A 27,635-nucleotide genomic window follows, 5' to 3' on the forward strand; every position below is an offset into this window, starting at 1 on the left:
CGAGTCTTCGCTGGTGGGTTCAAGTCCCAATGTGAGTTGTGCGGTTTCACCTGCAAGGTGTGTGTGTGTCTCCACAAATACGCTTTGGATTCTGAAAGGATACAAAAATGTAACTGCAACTCCTACTGCGCTGCGACCCTGAAAGAGGCCTGACCAGGGAATGGTGGCTAGAGCCTACCATGGAGCCATTCCAGACTGATGGAGTCAGACTTGAGAGATTAACGCTGGATGGCCTGATGCAGGCAGGGCTGGGCACTCCAGTAGCAGTGGAGCTTTCCAAGGCATGGAACGAGATTTCCAGCGTGGGGCTGAAGGGAGAGACGCCCACAGAAACGCCGGCATGAGAACTGGGAACAAGGGCAGGGTGGGTGCGACCACGAGGAAAGCCCTGTAAGAGGTTACACCCTTCTCCGCTGGATACGGGAGAAAAGGCGTAATAGTACTCACCGTAAAGTCTCCTTCCTGGCGCCTGGTAGCTTTCTCCACCGCCTCCAACGCATTCTGAAGATTCTCCCGTGCAACCTCGAGGGCGGGGTTACAGAACGTGGCGAGCGCGGAACGTAGGGGAGGAGACCTGCCTCGTTCCCGCCCCCTCCTCTCGCGAGACCCGCGCGCCTGCAGCACGCAGTCTTTCCTGGAGAGCCCGGGAGGGGGCGCAGCACCCGGTTCGGGAGGCGAGGCGGCCTCCATTGAGAAGGGGATAGGCAGCTATACCCCTTTTTCTCAAATACACCAGAGAGAGTGGACCCCTGCAGCAAAGACCAAGCTGAGCTTAGGGTGACCCACAGCTGGGTACCTGCTTTGGGCCCTGGGGACGCGCAGAGGATTAGATAGACACAGATCGGGTTGGGCTCGAGATGCTCACGCCCAAGTCAGTTCAGTCTTGAAAGTGCCTGGCTCGTGGCAGTGTGCGGTGAGTCCCTGCGGAGAGGGAAAGGGCTGCCAGAGGGCTTCGGAGAACACTTCCACCGGGCTTGAAGAAGCGCTGAGTGCAAAGGCCCACAAGGTGTGAAAGGTATCTTGGGGTGGGGAACGTTCCCACGCGGCTGACTGTAGTGCAGAAGTGGGAGAGGGCGCAGCAGAGGATGACCGATACACTGGCTCTGCTGGCTGGAAATGGTAGGTATCCTTGACCAAGGGCATCTGAGAGGCCATGCTGAGTAGCTTATTCGCTCCGTTGTGTAAAAGACAGTGTCGTTGGCAATGGTTCTCAAAGCGTGAAGAGGCATCAGCATCACCTGGGAATATGTTAGAAATGCACATTATGGGGCCCCATCTCAGACCCACTGATTTCAGAAATTCCAGGGGCGGGGCCAGCAATCTGTGGTTTGATAAACACTCCAGGTGAGTCTGGTACAGGCCAAGGTTTGAGAACCACTGGTGTAGTGGGAAGAGTACCAGACTTTGGAAGGGAGGTGGGTGGAGGGCTGGGGAGGGAGGTATGAGGGGGAAAAGTTACACTGGGCCAAGACCTGTTGTTCAGAGAGCAGCAGGCGACATTATACGCCTGCTCCTTTAAGGTGATCTGAGCAGTAACCAGGAAGGTATGGTATGTACCATCGTACCCTCGTTATACATAGAAGATTGAGGCTTAGAAGTTAAATTGTCTAAGATCACACAGTTAAGTGCTAGAGTCAAGTTTTGCACCTCCCAATTTTTTTTTTTTTTTTAACCACTGCAGGTGCTTCCGTCCCTGGCACTACAAAAGTATAACAGCTTGGGTAGCGGTGCCTGGACAGCCCATAGTTGCGCGGGTGGAAGGAATAGAGCCGAAGCTTGAAGCTCCTTCCCACAGGGCCTGGTGATGGGGCCAGACCTGAGGCTAATGGGAAGCAATGAACCTTCTGTTCTCATTCCTGTCCTCAATTATTTGCATTTTCATAAGGTTTGCCGTTCACACGAGGGAGGTGGGCTTAGCAAATGTACCTTCCTAAGTGACCAGCTGTCATCCCTGGCTTCTAGACATGAGGTTAAATGTGAGATTATGTGAGAAAAGCAGGCTGAAAAATTACCTGTATGCTGTGACTACCTTAGATTTTTTTCAATTACCTTAGGTTAAGAAAACACAGAGCAAAAAACAAAAACAATGCTAAAGGAATTTTCTTCTTTTTTTTCCAAGTTGTATTATGTGGTTATAATAATTTGTATGATGAATATGCGTTATTTTTGAAAGCGCAACCAGTGACACCCCATGTGGAATGCAGCGACGTGTGACATAGTGGACAATTCTGTGCCCAGTGGCGGAGCACAGGCTCTTTCCTTAGGGCAGTGTCGAGCTGTCCCACCCCTTGGAGTCTGTCCCTGAGGCCAGTAAGGACAGCAGCTGCAGTGCGGCCCAGGGGAGCAGTGTGGCATAGCTGATGTCAGAGGTGCTTTGACATTCCTGAGGTTAAGCCCCAGGGTCTTTGTGTCCTTTGGAAATGCCTCTCCATGACAGCTGTCACCTGGAGGGCTTACGAGGGACTTTGGGGCCAAGCACCAGAGCTTTGGAGGTCCTCCTGAGAACAGGAGCTTCTAGTAGCGCAAACTCAGAGGACCGGCTCAAGCAATTGCTACTCCAAACAAAGGCCACCAGACAGCTTTAAACACAAAATATTCTTTTATTTGTCAACGAAGGCTACACGGGATCACTTCTAGTTTTGTTTTTATGCCTTTTTTTTCTTTCCTAGAAGGTATCTACATCTGCATTTATTTACAGCCTTGTTGGTATTTACACAGTCAAGAATACAGTGTTAGAAACACAAAAGTGTTGAGAAAAAAACTTCTCAAAATTAGTTCCAGACTTCAGGAAAACTATTTCCACATGGTAAGGCCAGAGTCTCCAGTGTTGGTCGTCCAGAGGCAGCTTGGGAGAGTCCTTTTGCTGAAGCCGTGGGTTCAGAAGTCTTCAAGAACAATAGGCAGGTTTAGAAAAGTGGGATTCTGGTGTTGGGTGATCTAGGGCTACCAGGCACCAGCAAACATCTGTGACTCAGCTCCTGCCAGGATAGCTGAGCCTGCCCGAAAGTTGGTTCTCCGTTGGCAGTTTGCCCTCAGAATCAAACACATTTTCTTCGGGACCAGGAGGTCGCCTAGTATCATGCCTTTGGCATTCCAGAGGGGGTAAGAAACACAACATTGGCCTGCTGTCTGTGGCGGTCACGTACACAAGGCTGGTTTCTGAGAATGGAAAGGTTGGAGAGGAGAAAGTTTCTATCACCTGAGCAATGCGTCTTTAAAAGGAGTTTGCTGTTATTTGAAGGTAAAATGAAAGGGCCTTGAACTACAGAGTTCTTTCTTTAATGCCCTCCGTCCAGTAAAATACAGAAAAGTGTATAAACTACCTGGGAATTCTGAACCTTCAATAGAGGGCTTTTAATCCCAATGAGGATCCCAAGGGAAAAAAGAGCCTGGGTGCTTTCCAAGACCCCTCAGGAGGCAGGCCCCAGCTCAGGACCAGAAGCCACGGCCGGGGCTTAGTGGCTGCTGTGAGGAATGGAGGATAGATTCGACTTTAAGCACCAGGGGAACAAACCCCCAAACCCGAGACCCCGCTGAGGCCCGGCAGACTCCTTCCTCCTGGGCACCGAGCTCAGCCTCATGGTCCTCACCTCGTGGCAACTGCAAATACCAGGCTGCAGATGTGAAACTATTCTAAGATTTCACATGGAAATCTCATCTTTGCATCTTGGAAACCCCTGCCGCCTATAAGGCGGTACTTAAAAGTCACAGCTAAAAAGGTCCTTTATTCTCTTTTTCTTGTTTTTAAACAAATCTGATTCCTTGTTACGTGCCTATAAAAACACTGCCCAGTTTTATTCCCCTTCCTTGCCTACATCACCTTCTGCTCCCAGCCCCACCTCATTCTTTAAAATCACGCCCTCTGGCCATTTTCAACCTCTGGTCAGTTTCTTAGCAATTGTTTCAAATCCTCCATCCCTAGGTAGAAATCAGGCACTAGTCTGTTCCTTGGGTTAATTCTCAGCCGTGTTCCTTGGGTTAATTCTCAGCCGACAGTTCTGAGAGACAAGCATCAGGGGTAATTGACCGTGGAGTTCCTTTCCCTTCCTCCCGTTGTCAAAGCTCTGCCCTCCAGTGACGTCTGCCTGGAGGGTGGATAAAAAGGAAATCTCATCCTATAAAAAGCAAAGTTGGGGAATGACTGAAGTCCTAGTTAAGGTGATGACAGAGGGGCTGTGGATGAGGAGCTGATGGCAGCCGTGGAGGATACGGGAGAAGGCAGGAGCTCTTCCAAAATAAACCTTTTTCTAGGGTCAGAAGCTGACATCCTGCAGAATAATGAACCTGAGCCAGTGAGGGAGGGCTGGTAATTCTAATGCACACGTTCTGGTTGGTTAATGCCAAAAGGGCAGGTGCCGTCAAGGATGGGATTTGCTGCCTGGAGGCCACTAAGCAGGCACAGGGAACTCCGGCTTATGCCTTCAGACTCACTCTTTGTGGTGCGATTGGCACTGCTGGTCTCAGCAGGAGGACAGACGGAGAGTGCAGGCAGTGAGTCACCTGCCAGCCCAAATGGAAACCGACTCAGAAGGGCCGAGGCCAGAAGCACCACCTCCAACAGCAACAGCACCAGTGCGAAACTGAGGTGCTTAATGCTGCCGGCCCCACACCCGAGGTCCTCTCCAAAGGCTGGGGATGCGTCATCTTCTCCCCATACAGAAGCTATGCCTCCTTGGTGGTATGTAGCCCAGAAAAAATATAACATCATTCGTTTAAAGGAAAGGAATGCTCAGTTATTCTCTGTGATTTTGATCTTTAAGAGTCCACACTATTACTTTGGTGGGGGTGAGGGGTGGAGAGTCAGAGGGCTGGGGAGGTGTGGGGAGATGGTTCATTCGGCCCTCATGCTGTCTCTGACCTCCAAGTAGATGTCCCCAGCAGGTCTTGACTGATGTCAGGAAGCCAGCATGGAACTGATCGTCTAGGTCAACGGGCAGGGTCCCATTGCTCAAGGCCTCCTTGTATCAAGAGTACATTTGCGAGGCATAAGTCTATTTTGGTTTAAAAACAAAAAAACACTTGTGTTCTTCAGGCCAAACGATTTTCCATCCCATCCAAGAACGATCCTGCCGGATGGGACCCGCCACCAGCTCCCGCCTTGCACAGTGGGCCCAGGAGCACTGCATCTGACTCAGCGGAGCTCTGGGAGGAGTGGGCAAATAGTCCAAGACACTGTAGCAGCAGTGTCACTTTTTTTGGAAACAGGAAGAGCACTTAGCGAAACACATCCTCTCATCCCAGTGGGATGACGTAAGGCAAAACCTCCTCTCCCGAGAAGCTCTGGGTGCCTCCCTCTGCCAGGCGGACCCCGGCCTCCGTGCTGCTCCGATTCTCATGCAGCAAGAGACCTTTTCGGTTTCATTAACTCATGGAATATTCTGAAGACTCTGTGAGTAAGGCTATAAAGGTGCCATGAGCTTGTCAGTCCAACGAGGTTTCCACGGGAAGGAGCTCAGACTCAGAATCCATTTTCCACACTCAATGTAAAATGTAACCCATAAAAGTCCCATTTTCTAAGAAGCCCAGCTTGAAAGGAAGCATTTGGCTTCCCCTCCTGCTCTCCCAGAGCCTCCTGTGAGAGGTAATGACAGTGGTAATTAGGCAGATAGAACAGGAGAAAGGAGCTCCTAGCGCTCCCCTACTCTCAGCGCTTCCCCCGGCCCACTGGCTGCTGCCTCTCCCTGGGCATGCCCTCCCGGTGTGGGATGTACTCACTCCCGAAAGAACTTAAACTTCTGCCCAGTGACCACAGGCGTAGGTCTTCACAGGGACAACTGTAGCCCGGGCTTCTGGATCCACAGGCACCAGCCTCAGGAACCGCCCCCAATCCTGGTGGGGTAGTTTGACGCTGCCAGGCCACACCAAATTCTCTCTTTCCTCCTTAATCTTGCTTTAACACCCCAGTTGGGCTCCTCTAGAGGGGAAGCTGTTTTAGAAGAACTTCACAGAAGGCATTTCCTGAAAGTCCATCCAGCTGCATCCCAGCTCTGCAATTAGCCCAATACATGAGCGGCAGAGGAGCCTTCAGGAGCTCGTTAGAAGGATGCTCGACTCATGCTTTCCTCTCTCTGGCTGACCTTTTTCTTAAGCCTCTTTCCACGATCAAAGGCCACCAAGCACCTCTCTCCACACTCCTATTTCTCAGTGGTGGCAGCTGAGCAGTGGAGGGAAGATACCCAAAGTCATGGGGAGAGGGCTTCACCTAGGAAGGCAGGCTGGTACCCTTGCCACCACTGCCGTTCTTTTGCTGTGGGTGACCTTCCCTTCTGGACGTGGTGCCCACACTGAGGGCTTGCTGTGCGGTGCTGCTTCTCACGTCTGACTTTGGGAGAGAGAAAGAGATGAATAAGGAACATCATGGGAGGACCAACCAACCACAGATGCCCTGGATGCCTCCGCCTCTAGGGGAGGCTTGGGCTCTAAGCCCCAGGATGCTGTCACCAGACTGGGGAAAGGACCTGGGAGACACTTTCTCCATCCCAGCATGGAGGCGGTACTGACAGCTACACAAGATTTGAAAAAGGGGTTGGGGGTTTCATTTCCCATCAAAATATAAAGCTTGGACAGGAGTTTGGGGCAGCTTGAAAAAGGTGCTGTGAGATCATGAAATCCCCCAGAGAAGATGGAAGCATCCATGGTCCTCTGGAGGCATGGAACACAGTGAGTAAAAAAGCTACCACTTGTCTGCGGAAACTTAGCCAAAGATCCTCAGGTCCTGCGGACCCTCCTTCCAGGTCCCCTTGGAAATTTGCTACCGGCCCATTACTCTCCGCCGCACCCTTCCCTCCTGCCCGACCCCCATGGAAGAGAAAGTTGCACATGGGACAAGTTAGCACAGACACTTGTGTCTCACATCACACTGGGTGCCTGGGGACAGACAAGGACATACCCCAGGAGATGCATCTCAGTGAGGAGAAATGTACCCCAAACAACAAGGAAAACTCCTCAAGGAAAAGGGAACAAAAGACAAGAAAGTTTACATTGTGATCACACTATGGAAAAAAAAATACCTTCTGTTCTTTGCAAAAAATGTGTGAAGGCCAAATTTGTGTTTTTCTTTTCTTAAAAAAAAAAGGATGTTGCATGAATTATACTGCAACCAGTATCTTTTTTGTTCGCTTGCTTTCTGCACTTGTTAAAAAAAGGATTCTTTTTTTTTTTTTTAAGTACAACACAGTCAGGTATGCGGCCACAAAAGAGTAGCTGTCTTTGGCAAGAAGTCCCGGCCACGGTCCTCTCTGTCACCTTCGGCCCATCTCACTCTGTCTCATGAAGTGGATGTTGCTGGCGCTGTCTGACAGTTCCGGGTACTGCTCGACCGAGATCACGAAGAAGCCGTCGTAGCCTTGAACCCGCCCCGTGCTCAGCGCCTGCTGCTTCTCGCCCTCTGTCCAGGCCCGCAGGCCTTCCTCCCCTTCCCGAAGTCGCTGCTGCTCGCGGGCCCAGGCCTGGCGCACGGCTCTCTGCCGGGCCAGCTCCAGCACCCGTGCCTTCTCCTCATCCGGTGTTGTCCCATAGCGGGTGTTCAAGCACAGTGCCCCGTACTGGAGCTGGATGTCTGTGTACCGTCTAGTCCTGCCACTGAGCACCGTGTTGATCTGGGACACAGTGACGTTGACCCCGTTCTCCAGGGTTCGCCGCCCCCCGCTGAGGCCCAGGATGGCCAGGTCGCCTTCCGAAGGTCCTGCTTTCACGAAGTAGTGGGTATCCATTCCGTCGATGGTGAAGTGCATGTTCTCTAGGTAGTGGGCGTTGTTCAAGATGGCAGCAACCCTCCGCCCGTCCTCGTTGGCCACACTGATGATGTCTGTGGTCACTCGGCCATCCTTCAAGGCGAACTTGACCCCTTTGCCAAAGACTGAGCCACTGGATGCAAACTTCTTTGTCTCTGGGGCCTGCTGGCAGCTGGTGATTGTGGAGCTGTAGAGCTGATCGAAACGTTCCAGGGTGACGAAGGCCTTGAGCTGCTTCTGCACTTCACACTGTACCCCGAGAACAGACTGATGGTGGGGGGAGAGAGAGAGAGTGAGATAAATGGGGAAAAATTTCCAACGGCCTGGAGAATCAGCTTACATGACTAAAAGTCAAACCTATACAAATGTATTAACCTGTAGCATCTAGCTCTACTGCTGACCACTAGGACACCCAGCCCTCCTTCATCCATCTAGTCACCCTTCCTCCCATTCAGAAGCGGTTCAGGGAGCATCTGCTCTGTGCCCAGTCCCTTTCTCGGCACGGGAGATACAACAATGAATCAGACATCATCCCTGCCCTTGAAGAACTCCTCGTTGAGTGGGGAAAGACAGATGTGGCAACAAATAACTACAATCAAATGTGATGAGTGGTGGTCTAAGGGGAGCAATAGTAACAGCTATAGCCAACATGTCGTGGCCTTTGAGCTGAATAATCCACATTAATTATCTCGCCGGATCTTCACAATAACTGTATACAGTGGGGACTGTCATTGCTCTGGTTTTACACCTAAGGAAACGAAGGCTCAAAGAGGTTGTAACTGGCCCACAGTCATACAGACTAGTAAGTATTCAAACCAACATTCAAACCCTGGTCTGTCTGATCCTAGAGGCTCAGTTCAAGGGCTGCTAGGGTCGAGAGGGGCAATCACGGCTCAGGGTGTCTCAGCCTGGAGGCGGAGAAGCAAGGTGAAGGAGATGGGGTTCAAGGACAGGCTCAAGCTGGAGTCGGGACTTGCAGGATGAGGGGATGACGTTAGATGCAGGAATGGCGAGGAATGCACTCTTGACAAGAAGGCTTAGTAGGATGAAACGTAGTGACTTACATAAACCCTCTTAGCCTGCTGTGTTGCTCTCTGCCATGTGGAGGGCCTCTGTCCCCACAGTGCTTCCCGGGGGCTCCTCAAGTGCCCCCGCTCTTGGCTGCTTTGGGGGACAGGTTGGAAGCCACGTTCGGGCAGGCCCCAGGGCCTTATCAGCAACGTAGAGAAATGGCTTTAGAAAAAGGCCCGTCGGTTTCTCACTGAAATTCAGTCCTCTTTATAATTAATAGGACCCTGTCTGTGAACAATTATTTCCTAGAGTTTCACGGAAGCTGGAGCGCTCAACAACAAAGATCTCCAGTGCTTGCCAAGGGCAGAAATCAATAATTCATTGACAGGCAAGGCTGGCAAACCGTCAGAGACTGTGGCTCTGGGAGGGGGTGGAGAAGGGAGTCTGGAGGTAGGGGGTGCAGCTGAGTGGCTGGAAGCGGCCCTGGGAAAACAGTCAGCGCTGTGGGCAGCTGGGCAGTACCTGGAGGGATGGATGGCAGGGATTGGAGAGGGGCAGGGGGTGGGGCTAGGGCTGCAGCGAGATTATGGGCTTCGTGACCAGACAGACTTGGGTTCTCATCGCCTTTCCAGCTCACCTTGGACAAGTTTCTCTCAACTCTGGTCTTATCTGTAAAATGGGGAAAAAGGCCGAACTCACGGGGTTGTTTACTTCTTTCAACCATTTGTTCATTCAACCAAAGTTTTCCATGCACCTACTGTGTGCGAGGTGGTATGCTGGGTACCAAATAAGACCCAGTACTTGCCCTCTTGGGGCTTAGGGTCTAGTGGAGATACAGGGAAGAAAACAGGAATGAAAATACAGCGTTGTGAGTGCTTAGCAAGAGGAAGCTATAGGTGCCACCGGAGCACAGAGGTGCAGAATCACATCCTCCAGAGGTCAGGGGAAGGAAACAGCTAGGCTGAGGCCTGATGGAATCCGACTGGAGTAAGAGAGACGGATGTGTAAGTTTCTGATCGCCAGCAGTATGCCATCTGGCAACTCTGATTTCCTCCTCAGTCTCTTGTCCCCCTGGTCAGGGATCCCCTGGAAGGCCTGGTCTCTGCCTGATTCTTTCCTGCATTCACTGGGCTCCCGGGGCCTGGGGCCTGGAAGAGCCAGCTCCCAGCACAGATCTTATGAAAGAGGGAGGCAGTGGGAAGAAATGAGCAAATGGATGTCTGAAGTGAGAGGGTGGAATGAAACTGCTTTTAAGGATCTTTAGAGCCATAAAATTCTATGAGTCTTTGAAATTGGGTCATAAATGGAAGACAGGGGAAAGTAACATGTTTTTGAGCACCTACAGACAGATCTGGGTTTGAATCCTGCTCTACTTCATCCTTGCCGTGTGGCATTCGAAAGCCTCAGGCATGAAATCTGTAAAATGAGAACAACGATACCAAGGGATATTTGTGTGTTAATTTATGTAGAACAGGCCAGGTGCACTGAGGTGCTCAGAAAATGTCACATTTGTATTTCGAACACACCTTCCCTCTTTGTACTTTTGTACTGGGTTGGAACAAAGGCTCATTTTTTTGTGTGGAACTCCAAACTCAGTGTAACGTACAAGACTCCTCAATTTGGCTTGTGAGGGCCTACGTGCCGTTACAGTTGGGTCCACAGTGACCTGCCAGTGGCAGGGTTACTAAGTATTTGCTGAACTGTTTCTGGCAGGCACAGTGGACGTACCACATTGGTTTCTATCACTGGCCTAGGCTTTCCTGAAAAGCTGGTGGGACCCATTCCCGTAACGTCTGGATGGCTTGAGGGGTGGGCAGTCATGTGTGTAAATTACCTTGCTGTTGTCCCACTCCTGAGTTTTCATCTGTGTGTGGATGAGCTCGTAGGATGGTTCCGTGGCATCTGTGTCTGGCTTGGGATAGCCGGGAATCACATTGTGAAGCTGGAATCCGAAGGTGAGGAGCCAGCTGTTGACATCTGGGTGGGACAGAAGCAGAAATAGCCCCATGGAGTCAGTGGACCTCAGAGTGACACATCCCAAGAGAGCAGCCTAGAGTTAGGCTGCAGGGGGGCGGGGTGAGGACACGGAGAGCTGCTGCGGGGAGAGTCAACAAGCATGGTGGAAACTGTCTCACGGTATGAAAGCTGAACATGCTCTTGGGACCTAGTGTCCCCTCCTAGGGATGCATCTGAGCGAGATGTCACTGAAGTACAGCCTAGGTTTCCAGACTCCTCTTACTACTGTCCCTCTACCCCGAGGACCTTCAGCTTCGTAGCCAGCGGCAGCTGTTGGTGGATGAACACTCCTCCACATCCCGCCGCAACACCGACAGGAGACACAGAGGACAACCAACCCCAAAGGAAAGATTTTTTTTTTTTTTTTGCGGTACGCGGGCCTCTCACTGCTGTGGCCTCTCCTGTTGTGGAGCACAGGCTCCAGACGCACAGGCTCAGCGGCCATGGCTCACGGGCCCAGCCGCTCTGCGGCATGTGGGATCTTCCCAGACCGGGGTACGAACCCGTGTCCCCTGCATCGGCAGGCGGACTCTCAACCACTGAGCCACCAGGGAAGCCCCAAAGGAAAGGTTTTAATGAATGACTTCCAAAGAGAAAATTCACTGAAGAAGCAAACTCTCCCTCCTTTCTCCTTTTCGAAGAGATCGGAGATGCAGGGCTAAAGTGCATTGGGCATGGAGGTGGCCTGACCAAAGATCGAAGAGTTTTTTTCCCCTTGATCCTGCCTTTATTTACTCTGGGAGCCTAAGAAAGTCACTTAAGCTCCCTGTGCCTTCATTTTCCAGTCTTTATATTGGGCTTGAGGATCTAGCCCCATAGGCATTGGATTTACTGGTTTTTATAATATTCCTGGGGGGTTACTAATTATAAAATACTAGGTATAGGGAAAGGTGGGATGTTGGCATGAGCAACTGGCTCACTGAAGAGTGGAATCAGGAAGCCAAGACTTCAGGAAAAGAAAGAGGGTGGAAAGTGTGTCATCAGTTACTTGGCCCTCTGTTGCTGAGTGTCTTCTATGTGCCCAGCTCTGGTGTCACAGATCCTCAGCTTGCACACGCAGGACCCTGAAGGGGAGCTGAGACAGGGACACGGATAACCTTGACACAGGAAAAACACCTAGAGGAGGGCAGAAGTCTTTCAGTTCCACAGACTGACAAGTCTTCATGAAGATGGTTACCTTGAAGCCAGGCAGTGAAAGCTGTGTAAATTTTGTCAGGCTTCGATGGAGCTGAACGCAAAGGCCATTGTATAAGGCAAGGCCTGGAGAAGGGAGGTGAGTATTGGGAGCGTTCGGGTAACCGGACAGCAGTTCAGCAAGGCAGAGAGAGAACCAGAAAGGAGAATGGCGGCTGGAGAAGGAAGAGCCTGGGATGGCAGGTGGGAGGTGATTTGGGGTCTACAGGAGACAGACAGACAGCCTGTGTCCCAGCATGGCTCAGGCTTCCTTGCGAAGGGGCAGCTGAAGATGCCAAAGCAGTTGTTGACTAGAGACTCAAATCCAAAGTCAGGAGAAGGCAGGATTTGGAATTAAGTGTCTGAGCCAGCAACTCTGGGTGGTGGGCATTCAGGCCTGCTTTGGGCTTTTTCCAAAGCAGACAGATCCCTGGTCAGGGAGGTTCTTAGGGCCCAGGCATTGGTGGAATTGAGTTCATCCCAGTGATGGGAGTGCCATTCGGGGGTCATCAACTTCATCCCACATTGCCTTTCCATTCAAGAACCTCGTTTGCCTTTTTCTTTCTTTTTTTTTGGTTCTTGTTTCTTCGATGTTCCAGAGCCCCTCTCTTGGGTGTGAAGGCTGGAGGTTCTGATGTGGAGGAGTGGTAGAAAAGGAAGCTTGGAAATCCAGATTCTACTTCTAGAAAGATCATATAAGGGAAAGAACATGGTGAGGCAAGACAAAACCCAGGTCCAAACTCTGGCTCCCAACTTGCAAACTGTGTGATCTTAGACAGTTTGCTTAACCTCTCTGAGGTTCGGTTTCCTTATCTGCAAATTCATGAGAGAAATGGTTTTCACCAAGTCATGGAGAAGAATACTAACAGTGTTACCACTTTGGGGCAGCCAACATAGAGCAGAAACTGTTCTGTTTTGTTACATAAATGATTGGATTTAATGTATTTTAAAGTGTCCAGCTTGGTTCCTGGCTCATAGAAGGTTGCCTGTGTTTCCTCAAACCCAAGCCTCCATGTGCCTGGAACTCCATTTCCTCTTTTGTAGCGTGAGGTGCTTGGACCAGTTTTCTCCAAAGTCCCTTTCCTCACTGAGTTTCTAAGTATCTCTGATTCTCTGAATCTTGGTAGATGGTTCTTTGGGAAATTAAAACAAACAGAATGGGGGCGGGGAACAACCCCACAAAGCCATTTTGCCTGAGGCTGAGAACTTGCATCTGAATTTGTAGTTGCAAAGGAAAGCTTCTATCAGGAATACTGCAAATTCCCAGGAAGCCAGGGGGCTGAAAAGAGGCCTGGGCCTTAATTACAAGTGACGGAAGGTGGGAAACTTTCTCATTATGCCTTTAGGAAAAATGCTGAAAATTGATTTATCCACTGCTCTTTCTACTGTGCTTTTCTGAAGAGTTGGGAATTTTACTCTTCTTTCCTATGACATCAGAGGTAGACATTTCCCTCAAGTTAAAAAGCTCTTTACTAATCCGTTCGTCCCAGACTTCAGTGTGGCTGCCTGGGACAGTGATGAAAAATAATAATCCTTTCACATGTACACAGCTTTGCACTTTACAGAGGGAATTCAGATCTCTAAGAATGAGGATTTTGGAGTCAGACACAGCAGAGTTCTAACCCCAGCCTTGCCACCTCTTCCTGGGAGGGTTACTTTACCTCTCTGACCCTCACTTTCCGTCTTTGTAAATGGGGTCAGGGGTCCCCATCGCACAGGCTACAAGTGAGGGTTAAGTATCTGATGGATCAGTGGTGGACATTTTTAAGTTGCCTTCCTAGTGTCCCATTCTGCCTTCTCTTTCTTTTTGGGGTCTCCATGTATTTTTAGGGACACTGACTCCACCTAAGGGCTTAGCATTGAAGCATGTGACCTAGGCTAAGCCAATCAGTGCATTCTACCTCCCCAGCCATGCTGGTTGGTTCAGGGGTTGTCATGGGACATAAGCCTCTCCAGTACTATAGGCTTAAGACCCTATCCTGTTTTTGGAAAAAAAGATGAGAGGCCTTTTTATCGTTGTCGTTGCTGGATGTGAATGAGGCTGCACGTAGCCCACGTGGAAGCTGAACGGTCACGTTTAGTGAGGATTAGTAGTATCTTGGCTTTTAGTAGTAAAACGGTTTTTTCTTCAGCTACAGTAACCTGCCAAGGCATCTCACAGGAAGTTCATTGGAAGATGAGGCACGGGGCGTGCTTAATGCAGACAGATAGAAGGGAAATGTCCTCTCAGTCGTTTCAGTTTTTCTAGGGCTGGCAGCAAGCCGAGTAGGGTGAACGCTGTGAAACCTTGTTGAGATCTTCCTGTGCGTCCATAGGCCCCAAGGATGTTTTCATCGCACCTGCTCACCACTGCGTCCTCTCTTCCTTCCCACTCTTGGGACTCCTGCTCTCGGCATGACCACCTGGAATTCTTCCCTGAAAGAAGACTCCTCTAATTCTGTCAGCAGAAACAGCTCCAGACTGGGCCACCCCAGTTTGGGGGCCAGAAAGCCACCACGTCCCTAAGGGGCACTCATGTGGGGCTGTACACACTGCCCTCTCCATACTTTTGTGCGTGCGGTCCCCTCTATCTGGATCGCCTTTTTTCCCATTACCTGGCGAATGTCCACTCGTAAGCGGACCTCACGCGCCAGCTGCTCCCTGGGTACAACCAGCTGTGCCTCCTGTGTTTCACTGGCTGTCAGCGCAAGTCTCCGCCGTGGGCCCCTCACACTGGACAGCAGTTGTCTGTCTGGCCTCTTGCGAGGTGAACTCCTGGAGGGTGGGGATCATCTTTCTATCCCCTGTGCCTAAAACAGTGGCTGCACAGAGGGGGCCCTTTCTGAATGAAGGAAACTGCCTTAAGCTAGCGGCAGGAGGATCATGTCACAGGACAAAAGACGGGGAGACGACCACGTTTGCAAGGGGTCGTGCCCAACTTTTGTCCACCACGAACTCTGTTCTATAAAAGATGCTGGTTTTATCCAGACCTGAATCTCCAGAGCTGCTCTGACTCCTGAGGTCTTCTGTGACTGGCCTGGCAGCGGCTGCTTGCTGGAAGGAGGCTGTTAGAGGCATTTCTGGCATGCGTGACCTATGGGGCATTTTATACTCAAGTTGGTTTCACGGTAGTGGAGACCAAAGCCCACTTTTAAAATCAGACGGTAAGGGAAAGAGAACCAACATGAACCAGGCACTGTGCTAGGCAGGTTATAAAATGTATCTCATTTCACCCCTGCGACCATACTATCAGGTAAGTTTTTTTTTTTTTTTCCTATTTGTCCATCTGTTCTTTGCTCCTTTTTCTCCCTCTTTTCCTACCCTCTTTGGATGATGAATTTAGGCTTCATTTTATCTCCACTATTGACTGATAAGCTGTGCCTCTGCTTTATCTTTTAGTAGTTGCTCTAGGATTTACAATATGCATATTTAACTTATCAGAGTCAGGGTAGATATTCTAACTTCAATTTATAGATCAGGAAACTGGGATTCAGGAGAAGTTAAATAAATTTTGTGACTGTCACAGCTTAGAAATGATGGATCTTTCACCTAGTTCTGTCTTTTGCCAAAGTCTGAATTTTCCATGACCTCATCCCAAATAAGAGAACTGAATTCTTCTTTTCTTTCTTTTCTTTCTTGTCATACCTTCATTCAACTTATCAGGGACTCATAACCAGCCTGATCTCTGGGTCAGAAACTCTCAAAGTACATTCCAGGGGATGCATCCAGTGAAATATTAGGGTTTCGTGGTCAAATAAGTTGGAAAAATAGTGGGTAAATATATGAAACAGTTCTCTTTACTACAGGAATTCTCAGAGCCTTTCATAAGCTGAAATGTATCGTGAAAGTTTAAGAACGGTAGTTGCCCTGTCAAATTGATTTGATGCCAAAACCAGTTTTTCCAAAGCATTTCTCTGAACTGGTGTTTCTTCAAAAATACTTTGGAAAATGCTGCTCTAAAAGGAAGTCAATATCTCCCATGACCCCATACCAGCTTTCTCAAGGAAGGCTGTCTTTTCAGATGACCAGAGTGATAGTGGTTCCTGCCCTCTGAATAAGCCCCGATCCTCACCTGTCATGAAGCACTTGACGTCCTGAGAGTTACTGACCGGGTTGTTGTTTTTAAACATATAGAGATTAAAAGGCATGATATTGCTGCTACTAAGCTGCTTCCACAGCTCGTGGTCTGGGCTAGTCCAGCGACCAGCCAGCACGTCGTAATCTCGCCGGCCCATGTGGACGAGCTTGGTGAGCGGGTCATAGAGGCCACCGTGGTAGCCAATGATGATCTGGAAGTTGGGGTTGGTGTCCATGTAGATCTCCCCGTAGGCCGTGTACAGGATCTGCTTGATCATTAAGCCCGTTCCACTGAAGACGGCAAGAGGGGTCCCGATGTTGTCACAGGCTATGTAGAACTCATCTCCGCCGCTCAGCTCCATGGCAAAGAGGTGTCCTTGCAGGTCGTAGTAGAGGGATGTGATCTCAGAGCTGGAGTGGTTGTACAGGTGGGTGACCTTGGTGGGACTGGTCAGGTCTGCGTAGAAGAACTGCAGGTGGTGGCTCTGGCTGCTCTTGCTGGACACCCGCCGCCCCAGGCCATCGTAACGGTACCTGACGCTCCAGCCACCACCCCGGTTGTAGGCCTTGATGAGCAGGCCCGCTGAGTTGTACTCAAAGACATCACTGCCCCTCTGCCTCAGGAAACCGTCCTCGTCCATCTTGTATTGCACGTCACCCAGCCTGGTGATGCGGTCACGGAGGTCATACCGTAGTGGGGTGAGCCGTGCACTGTTCCCCGGGCTCAGTAAGTGCAGGTTCCCATTGAGGTCATAGCTATATCGCCAGAGTGGTTTGTCATTGATGGAGACCGTCTGCAGCTGGCCGTCGGCGTCGTACTCATAGGAGTAGCGGGTGGTGTTGGCATAGGGTCCCACCTTCAGCTCCTTCTTAACGACTCGCCCCATGTTATCATACTGGACGGTCATCCAGTACATGAGCGAGCGGAAGATCTCGTATTGCACTTCCTTCATCCGGCCGTATGCGTCAAAGTGCTTGGTGTGGGTCATGACCGCCGTGGTGATGATCTGGTTAATGTCATAGTAGATGACACCAAATTTCCCGAACTGCTCCGTCCTGCCCGACACATCGTCATAGCGATAGAGGTCGATGGGCAGCGGGGTCTCATTGATCACGGCCTGCATGCTGGTCACCCGGAAGCTGTTGTCATAGTTGTAGTCAAAGCGGGCGTTGACCATGCCTTCCTCGGTGAAGCGAAAAATCTGGCGGTCGATCAGGGGCCCGATTTGACGGTAGCGGATGGTGCAGGTGAAGCCCTCGTTCTGTAGGTTGATGGTCTTCAGCATGCCGGCGGTCTCGTCGTAGGTGAAGCTCACCTTGGTGGTGTCATATAGCATCTCGGCTAGCTTGGACAGCTTGCCATACTTGTATATCACCCTGCGGCCGGTGCCCAGGTAGAAGGTGTGGAGGAGGTGCCCGTCCTCAGTGAAGTCCTGGATGACTGAGGCGTTGCCCTCGGGGGGCTGGTAGATGTTCCTGTAGTAACCCACTGAGCGGATGGTCTCCAGCGTCTGCCGGGCTACGTTGGGCATGGTCACAGAAGAGAGGCGGTCGTTCTTGTCAAACTCAAAGATGTACTGCCTCTGGCTGTGGAGAAGTAGCACCATGGACTGCAGGGGAAGGAAAACCGAGAGATGAGAAGAGCATGCTGGGAAGGAAGGGGTGGTCTGTGAGCCCAAGACTTAAAGGAAAAGAATGAAAGGTCAAGGAAGCTGGTGGTTCTCTTAAGTTATGCCCAAACCAGAGCTTTCCAACCAGTACACCCTAGGATATTGCAATGGGGTACAAATGTGCTAAGACAAGAATTTCTCTCTGCCCTTGGCCCTGGCAGGGCCTGGGGCCCCAGAACACTCAGGCCATTTGCCTTCCTATAGTGAGCAGCCTTGTCTGTTTGCCCCTTTGTGGGGTACAAGAATGATGATTTCAGCATGGGATGGGGTTGGGAGCACTGGCCTCAAGTATTTGCAGCAGCCTCTCTTCTGGCTTCCTTGTGCCAGATTCCTTCTCAGATCAACCTTCCTACTCAAGCAAGAATGATTGTCCTAAAACACAGCCTGACAACGTCTACTGCCTGCTAAACAACGTCCGTTGACTCCCTACGGCCTACAGGATAAAGACACGTCTGAGAAGGACATTTAAGGTTTTGCATAATTGTTTATGTGGTAACAGGTCATACGTCCACCCCGGGGTGGGGTGGGCTGTGACGGAAATGGGGAAACCTGGTTTCTAGTAATGGACTCATTGTGTGGCCCTGGGCAAGTTCTTTCCCTCTGGGTTGGGTTTTTCAGTATGTTGGATGACCTCCAAGGTCTCTCTTAGCACTACCACAAAATGCTGCTCTTGGAGATGTGAACACTGCACAGGGTAGGGGAGACAGATCACAGACCAATCAGAGCCTGGGCCCTGGACAGGTGACCAGGAGCAAAACGTTACGTAAAGATCTGGGTATCAGAACTGGGGCATGAAATACAGACTGTTTCAGGAATAAGTCAGTAGATAAAAGGCCTAAAGCCATCTGGGCATCAAAGTTAGCATTTTCTCTTATTTGGGACCAACTTTTGATTTCAGGCCCTTTCTGATTCCAAGTCCCTGGGATGAACTGAATCCTGACCTGAAGCAGAAGGGACATACTAAGGCCACACCTAGCACTTGAAGCTCAGGATTAAGCACCTCTTGCTGAATACTAATCCCCAGGCTTTTGCCTTGTTCTCTGTGACCAGATCACACCAAGAGCCCTAGACCTGGGAGCAGACCCCTGCCTGGGTCTGGACCCGAAATCCTGCTCTGTAAGTCCAGATAGTGTTTGGGTCTAGCTCCAGCCTATTGGGTGGGACTTTCACATGCTCCTGCCCCAGGACCCCCCACTTACCACCCCATCGCCATAATCCATCCATACACCACCCGGGACCCCCTGCCACGCTGATGTGGGTTTTCCTGAACATTTCCTTTTGGAGACCACACGGGTCAGATCCATCCCACTGAGGTCAGCAGGCTGGGCCTGGCCATGGGTTGAGCCACAGTGATGGAGCTGCTATATGGCAAGGCCAGTGATGGAGGGCGACAGACACCTGCCTTCTCTAAGTACGTGTAGCTCCAGGTCTTCCCGTCAGCAAAGATCCTAGATGTGATGCGACCCGCCTGATCGTATTCCATCCTCTCAGACATGATGCCCCTCTGGACTCCAGCAATGTGGCCCCCTGGGGAGTAGGTCACGTTGACACCATTCAGCCTGCTGCTAGGTGACCAGAGGCTGGGCCGCCCGGCCTGGTCATACAGGATGCGGAGGGTGAACTTGCGGTGGTCGTCATAGATCTTCTCTGTGCGTGTCACACGGTCAAAGTCCAGAGACAGAAGGTTCCGGTTGTGAACCTGGGGAAGGGGTAGGAGGAAAGAGAGAGTTAATCTAGACATTGAGAACTTGGTCTGTGAAGCTCCCGAGGAGAGGAGGGAACACAGGTCGTGGGTGTCAACAGACAAGGGTTTGGGTCCTGGCTCTGTCCTTGTCAGCTCTGTGAAGTTTCCTTATCTGTAAAATGGGAATAATCATGCCAAGTATATAGGGCTGATGTGAGGATAAAGACAATGCAGATGCTGGGTAAAGAGTAGCAGAAACGATTACATCATTTCCTAATATGATTCTCCTAATGAGGATAGAAAGGCAGATCCTTCTTGACTCCCTCCTGAAAAGGGAAAGGCCACGTGGGCCCAGCAAATCAGTGCCTGACCCCATTTATTATGTGCCAGTGTTTGCACTTGTGTTTGATACCAGGGAGACCACAGTCAGGGATGGGCTCCAGGTCCCATGGCTGGTGAGTGACCGAGTCTGGATTTGACTCTCACCATTGCAAGGTGCCAACATATGATGTGTGGTCCTCTTAGCAAGTCCAGCCCTTCTTAGGGCTTTGGACTCCCCGTCCCCTCTGGGGTCTCTCCTGCCCTCTGCCACCACAATTAGGGCTTCTTGGTCACCTCAGTTAGCTCCCAAGACATCTTCTTCTTCCTGGAGGCCCTGGGAGCAGTGTATGTTTGAGTCTGGGACGGCTTCTCTGACTGGGGGTTGCCAGGAGACACTGTCCTAGGTTTTGGAACATTTTGCTCCTTCCTCTAGACTCAGGAGCCCACTGTATGATCTCCACCTGGGCTGCTAGGTCAGCACACAATTCAGTTTCCTTTCAGAGTCAGAAATACAGGGGTCCCACAGGGGTAGCAGTAAACCAAGGTTTCTCATATTTTAGTTATGAAATATACTTCAGAGGCCTGTTTCTATATTTGAATCCACCCCTTAGGGGCGCCAGTTGTCCCTGAAACACTGCCAGGTACTCTGAAGCTAGAATGCTGGTTCCCTCTAAGTGGTGCTGGGCCTGGTGGGGCATTTGGGCACATTTTCGGACTCTTCCATTAGTTACTGGTTAAGTTTGACAAGTAGGTAAGAAGCCCCAAGAGGAAAGCAGACGATGCAGGACATATGATGCCAACCCGCACATGTGGATTAAGGTAATGAAAGGCCCTCTGGGGCCCTGTGTGGTAGAAAAGGGCTCAAGTCTAGGAATCAGGCCAGGAGTCCAGCCTCAACTCTGTGACCGACTTTTTTCTGTGTGACCTTGGGCCAGTGCCTTTCCCTCTCTGAGTCTCAATTTCTTCCCCTGTGAAACAGCAGGGCTGTTGTGAGGATTGAAGACACCTCAGTAAATTACCTAGCGGAGCGCTGGGCATATAGAAGGTACTGAGTTAATGGCTGCAGTTATTTCCATTAAATGACAGCAGATGATCGCGGTCATTCTCAGAGGAAGTAGAGACATGTGTGTCTCCTCCTTCTCCCCAAACAAATTCTAAAGCCTTGAAAATCAAGATTTATAATGATGGTGCTGAGACGACTTTAGCTGTGAATGGCCTGGTTAAAATAAGGTTGCCTTCCCAGGGGTAATCAAACACAATTGCAGGAGCAAAAACAGTGTGGCAGACAATTCCCATGAAAAATCAGAGGCGCTGGAGGCTGAAGCTGTGCTCTTTGCAGAGAGGGCAGGGGAAGATGTGGGGTCTGCACCGCCAACAGTGATGGAGGCCCTCCCCCCAAGGTGGTACCACCAAGCCAGCCGCCCCCCTCACCTCCTGGAGGGCCCCCAGTGAAGAAGATCTACACCTCTGCTGCAAAATGAATAAAATTGAATTAAGCAGCTCACTGAGGAACCACCTAATGCCTCCTGTGCTCAGCAGTGGCGGCAATGAGATTACTTTACATCTTTCTTTCTTAAAAAAAGTTCCCAGTTGTATAAAAAATGAGCTCCATTATGGGGAGGTGCACCCGGCTAACATTCTAATTCCACCTGCCGCCACTGTGGGTGGCCATTTATTTTGGGAGGACTCGGAGATGCGGCCGCCTGACTGGACTGTCATTCATCTCAGGCTAGGAGAGGGACCAGTTAGTGCCTGGGAAGCTTTTGGTCCAGTTTACACGGCAGAGAGGAAATCCTAATAGCACTAATTACTGCCATTTATTGAGCACCTGGGGTCTTCCAGCGCTGGGCTAGGTGCTTCAAATGTATCATCTGGTTTCTGCAGAGGAATCTGAGGCTCAGAGGAGCTGCTCAGGGCTACACATGTGGCCCAGGCAGGAATAAACCCTGGTCAAACTTTCTACTTAGCTCACTGCCTCAGATGTGTAGGAAGGGCTCCTGGAGAATTCACACAGGGGGCTCAGTGAGGCCATGGATGGTGTCCCACAGAGAACAAAGAAAGCTAGGCCTTCTCTGGGGAGCCCGTGGAAGGCTGTTTCCCACATTAGATAGTTGCTTGAGTTCTTGACTGTTGAGGAACACAGGAAACCTTGTTGTCTGGGCTCTAGTTGTGTGACATTGAATAAGTAACTTACTGTTTCTGTATCTGTTGTGAGAATGACACTATGAGACAGGGTGCCTATTTCTAGTCATTACTGCTGCCCAGCTGTGTGAATCAGGAAAAATTCCTTTTCTCTCTGGACCTTGGTTATCCCATGCATGAATCAGGGGCTGAAGTGAACTTTCTTTGTGAGAAAGGGCAGGGGGCTCAAGACAGCGCTGGCCGTGTTGCATGAGGATGCTTCTGTGGCTTTTAGGAGTCAGGGGCATGTGGCTCAGTCCTGTGGTACCCTGCAGCTCAGCAAGTCTCCATGGAGCACCTGTGGTCTGCAAGGCACTGTGCTGAAAGCCAGGTCTGGGTCCTCTGTTTTCACTCTCCCCATTGCCTTCCTATCTGAAGTTGGAGGGAAAAGAAGCTGGGCAATCTGGCCCTGGGGCAGAGGCCACACTATAGAGACATGGGAGTCAGGCAGAAAAAGGGCTGGTCCACACACTGAGAAGTGCTCTGAGATGCCACACTGTAGATGCCAACCCCCTGGCAGTGACAGCTACGGTGGGGTCGTTCTGCTGTCTTAGGAAGGATAACTCTGCCTGGAAGGAGAATGTGGCTTAGGTTCCAAAGAGCTAAACTGACTCTTGGTACATGTTAGCAACAGTAGTAACAATAACAGTAATAAGAATAACAATAAAAGGACAACTAGAATAGGTATTACTGACCACTTATTATGTGCCAGACTCTGTATAGGGCACTCTATGTATTATTTCTAATCCTTGTAGCGACTTGTAAATTGGTTTGATCTCCCCCATCTTATGCATAATGAAATTGAGGCTTTACGAGATTGCGGATCTGCCCAAATTCACTCAGGGAATAACAGAAGCCGGAAGCCTGACTAACATCAAAGCCAGTGATCGTTTCACTAGCACAACTGAAAAGATACACGAGCCTCTTGTTGGGGGTAGTCGCTTAACTTACTTTCCCCTTTGCAGATGAAGAAACTGAGGCCCAGGAACACCTTCTCCCCGGGACAGTTTCAAGAAGAGTCCAGTTCTCAGATGCCTCCTCCTTCTTTCCCCCCAGGATCCAACCACCCCCAGGGGCTGAGACCTGCTGGAGGCCTTGCTCACCCGAAGCCGGCGCCCGAAGACGGTGACCTGGCCGCGAGCCTGCTCCTTGCGCTGCCGCCACTCCACCAGGTTGAGGCCGTTGTCGATGGGCAGCGTGACGTTCCGCTTGCCCACGGTGGGGTTGACGGTCCCGGCCAGCAGGTGGGGCTCCGTCTGCAGGGCCACCTCCATGCCGTTGGCCAACAGCAGCCGCAGGGAGCCGTCGGCCCCGATGTAGTAGCTGTTGCGGACCTGGTCTGAGGGAGACAAGAGGGATGGACTCTGCTCAGGAGGGTGGAGGATGGAGGGAGGTGTGTGTACAGCAGAGGCAGCGGTGTGGTGTTTAAATGTGTTTATGTTTCTGACTACAGAAACAAAACACTGTCATTGAAGAAAACCAGGAAAATACATGGAGGTCCATGAGTTCAATACCCAAAGGAAACCACTGTAAATATTTTGGTATATTCCTAGATTTTAGGGTATTTCTGAATACATGTACAGTTAAAAATGGTTGCTTACGGAGGTTTTTCACTGATCATTGTATTATATCGTTGAATATCTCCATAAATGTTTTTCTTAATGACTGCATGTTATTCCATTGCCTGGAAATACCAGAATTTATTTAACCAGCCCTCAAAGAGATATTCTGATTATTTCCAGCTTTGCATAATTACAGGTAACACTGCAGATAAATACATTCTAAACATTATGCTAAGTGAAAGAAGGCAGACTCGAAAGGCCAGATATTGTACGCATCAGTACATGTATATGAAATGCCCAGGACAGGCCAACTCACAGAGACAGAAAGTAGATTAGTGAGGGAAAGGGAGAACGGGGTGTGGTTGCTAATGGGTACGGGGTTTCTTTTGGGAGCTGATAAAAAAATTTCTGGAATTAGTGGTAACGGTTGTACAACTTTGTAGATATGCTAAAAACTGCTGAATTATACTCTTTAATAGGGTGGATGTTATAGTATGTGAATTATATCTTTCTTAAAAATACACATTTTGGATAAATCAATGTCTTCATTTGGAGTTATTTAATCAAGACAGACTCCTAAATGTAGGATTACTAGAGCACAGGGTTGAACATTTTTAAGCCTCTCCCACTAGGGTAATAACGCTCTTTGCAACAAGGTGAAAAATACGTACAATATGTATATCAGTGACAGAATGCCAAATATATATATATATATATGTTTTAAATTGCTGTTATATATACATATATGTGTGTATATGTCATATATGTGTATATGACAATGATTTAAAAACAGGCTTGAGTTTGAAATTTTAAATCTGATTAAAACATTTTGGTTAGGATTTTTAGCTAACAGAACCTTCTGGAGAAAAAGTAAATTTCAGCTGTAAAATGCACACTGTGTTCTTTTCTAAACACGGAAACATTTGAGTTTGCGCCGCAGTCACCTGCCTCTTGCCCTTCCTTGCTGTTGCTTCTCCTGCACTGCCCCTATGCTTAATAAGTGCTAGCCCAAGCCCTTCCTTCAAGACTCTGCTTAAACGTCATCTCTTCCCAGAAGCTTCCCTTGTTCCTCTGGTTGGAACAAATGCCTCCCCCTCCCTTAGCCTCTTTATTGGTCTCATTAGTGGTCCTGCAGCTGAGGGGTAGGGGGGTTCACCACTCTGTGAGTGAATGAATTCTCAAATACCTAAGTGCCTACCGTGAAAGGCACTATTGCACAGAGATTAAGAGCGTGGACTCTGGAGCCAGGCTGCCTGGGTTCAAGTCCCAGCTCTGCTGCTCTCTTCCTGCAAGACCTTGGGCAAATTCCTTAAGCTCTCATGCCTCTGTTTCTTCATCTGTACACTGGGGATACTAATTGTACTGTTACCTCACAGGAGTAAGCAGGAAGATGAATATGAAGAGCTGAGAGCAGTACTGCACATCTAGTGTGTGTTACGTAAACGTTAGCTATTACTAGTTGTGTGTGCCTGGCACTGTGCTGGTCACTGTCACATCTATCTCTAGTCATCTCTCCTCTATCTTCACCGCCCCATTTCACACGCCTGTCAGAGTGAACTTTTCTAGTACCGATCGTGGTCCTTCAATAGGTCCCCCTTACTTTTAGATCAGTGCTTAACAGAATGTTTTCTAGAGCGTATTTGTCTGGGTCCAAATACCCTACTAGTTGGGTGACTTTGGATAAGCTACTTAACCTCTCAATGCCTATTATCTTCATCTGGAAAATGGAGATATTAATAATATCTCAGAAGGTTGTTGTGAGGATTAAAAAGGATGATGAATGTAAAACACTAAAAATATACTTCATACTAAGTGCTCAAAATATTAGCTATCATTATTATTATTGCATGTGCTCAGTAAATATTTGCTGGATGGAACTAGATATATACTAGGCTATGTCAAGCAATAAGGATGTGGTTTTTGTAGGTAACCCTCACTGAATCTTCCCTGCTAGGATGGCATCAGATCAGCCTCTCTCTCTCCCACCCCCCTGCCCCCACCTTTCTCCCTTTCTCTCTCGCGCACGCAGAATTCTACAATCTGCCTCAAACTTGCTATGCATCATTCACTGACAATCTGTATTTTACTTCCTTTGAACAGTGAAAAGGCCGGTGTCAATTTATCTTCTGAAGCTGCTCCTTGCTGAATCTACATAATGTCCTTTAATGGTGACTTTGGATGGAGCAGCATCTGTCGAGGCCCATCTCAAACGATCCCGGTTTAATGGGAGCTGTGACTTCCCAAGGCTGTTGTTCATTAGTAGCTACTTCTTATTCTTCCCATAGTTCAGACGTAAGATGAAACCAAAAGAGCTTTTCACGAAGACGCTACTGAGGTGGCTGCAAAACTGAGGATCTGAGCCTGGTACGAAATGAGAGCTTGGCACAGGTCCCAAAGGAGAAAAAGAGGTACCACGTTTCCTGGATACTGAGACGTACTTTTCCTTTTCACGTTTTAGTGTTTCTGAAATTGCAATGTGTCTTAAGTCCTTGTATGGATTTTGAGCAGTGTCTCTCCCCACCCTCCCCACCTGAAAAGTTATTAAATCGATGGTACATTTTAAAACTGAGGAGATGTGGCACTTCTGAATTCAAAAAGTTGTCTAAATATTGGAAGGCCTGCATTAACTTTTGAGAAAAATGCTGAAAGCCGGCTTAGACGTATGGAGCAGAGGAGACAATTCTTAACCACAGGGAAGAAAACAGGCTTGAAGGATACGATGTCTGCATGTCATCAGCTGCACTGCTGTTCTTGGTCAGGCAGAACCCTGGCTGGTTTGGAACTGGTACCTTTTCTTGCCAATAACCAGCCAGAGCATAAACACCTAGGGTCTGTCCCAACCCATCGCTAAAGGTGCTTGGTGGGGAAGGAATTCCAGGGCTTGATTTCTCTTTCTTTGACTGAGAACTGCTATTGTCCTTTGAGCTTTGGTAAAGGCACAGGACCACGTTTGGGAAGAAAAATGGTTGTGAAAATATATGGTTACTTTCTTCCGGTGAATCAAAATGCCTGTTAATTAATTAATCCAACAAGTACTTTCTAAGCAATACTATGTGCATGGCCCATGCTGGTCACTCTATGTATATTGTCTAAAGAAACTGTCTGAGAGGAGATTGGTTCAAGATGGTGGAGTAGAAGGACGTGTTCTCACTCCCTCTTGCGAGAGCACTGGAATCACAACTAACTGCTGAACAATCATCGACAGGAAGACACTGGAACTCACCAAAAAAGATACCCCACATCCAAAGACAAAGGAGAAGCCACAATGAGACAGTCGGAGGGATGCAATCACAATAAAATCAAATCCCATAACTGCTGGGTGGGTGATTCACAAACTGGAGAATAATTATACCACAGAAGGCCACCCACTGGAGTGAAGGTTCTGAGCCCCACATCAGGCTTCCCAACCTGGGGGTCCAGCAACGGGAGGAGGAATTCCTAGAGAATCAGACTTTGAAGGCTAGCGGAACTTGATTGCAGGACTTTGACAGGACTGGTGGAAAGAGAGACTCCACTCTTGGAGGGCACACACAAAGTAGTGTGTGCATCGGGACCCAGGGGAAGGAGCAGTGACCCCATAGGAGACTGAACCAGACCTACCTGCTAGTGTTGGAGGGTCTCCTGCAGAGGCGGTGGGTGGCTGTGTCTCACCGTGAGTACAAGGACACTGGCAGCAGAAGTTCTGGGAAGTACTCCTTGGTGTGAGTCCTCCCAGAGTCCGCCACTGGTCCCACCAAAGAACCCAGGTAGGCTCCAGTGTTGGGTTGCCTCAGGCCAAACAACCAACAAGGAGGGAACCCAGCCCCACCCCTAAGCAGTCAAGCGATTAAAATTTTACTGAGCTCTGCCCACCAGAGCAATACCCAGCTCTACCCACCACCAGTCCCTCCCATCAGGAAACTTGCACAAGCCTCTTAGACAGCCTCATCCACCAGAGGGCAGACAGCAGAAGCAAGAACTACAATCCTGCAGCCTGTGGAATAAAAACCACATTCACAGAAAGATAGACAAGATGAAAAGGCAAAGGGCTATGTACCAGATGAAGGAACAAGATAAAACCCCAGAAAAACAACTAAATGAAGTGGAGATAGGCAACCTTCCAGAAAAAGAATTCAGAATAATGATAGTGAAGATGATCCAGGACCTCAGAAAAAGAATGGAGGCATAGATCGAGAAGATGCAAGGAATGTTTAACAAAGACCTAGAAGAATTAAAGAACAAACAAACA

The 27,635-nt window shown here is 49.5% G+C and overlaps 1 protein-coding gene across 13 annotated transcripts in view; it reads right to left on the bottom strand.

The window, feature by feature from the left end:
• Positions 1–2,580: 2,580 nt before the first annotated feature.
• TENM4 (teneurin transmembrane protein 4) overlaps positions 2,581–27,635 on the bottom strand; it is a 739,976-nt gene continuing 714,921 nt past the window's right edge. For 12 of the 13 annotated variants that reach the window (XM_060303774.1, XM_060303773.1, XM_060303782.1 and 9 more), the window contains 5 exons: positions 22,949–23,184; positions 19,062–19,358; positions 15,985–17,599; positions 10,579–10,721; positions 2,581–8,000 (listed from right to left, as the gene is read on the bottom strand). In XM_060303774.1, coding sequence (XP_060159757.1) covers positions 7,242–8,000; positions 10,579–10,721; positions 15,985–17,599; positions 19,062–19,358; positions 22,949–23,184 — 3,050 coding nt within the window. In that variant the 3' untranslated portion in view covers positions 2,581–7,241. The remainder of the gene's footprint in view (positions 8,001–10,578; positions 10,722–15,984; positions 17,600–19,061; positions 19,359–22,948; positions 23,185–27,635) is intronic. The other variant, XR_009564930.1, reaches the window with a different exon arrangement.

This window comes from Globicephala melas, chromosome 8, assembly GCF_963455315.2.
Source record: "Globicephala melas chromosome 8, mGloMel1.2, whole genome shotgun sequence".
NCBI lineage: Eukaryota > Metazoa > Chordata > Mammalia > Artiodactyla > Delphinidae > Globicephala > Globicephala melas.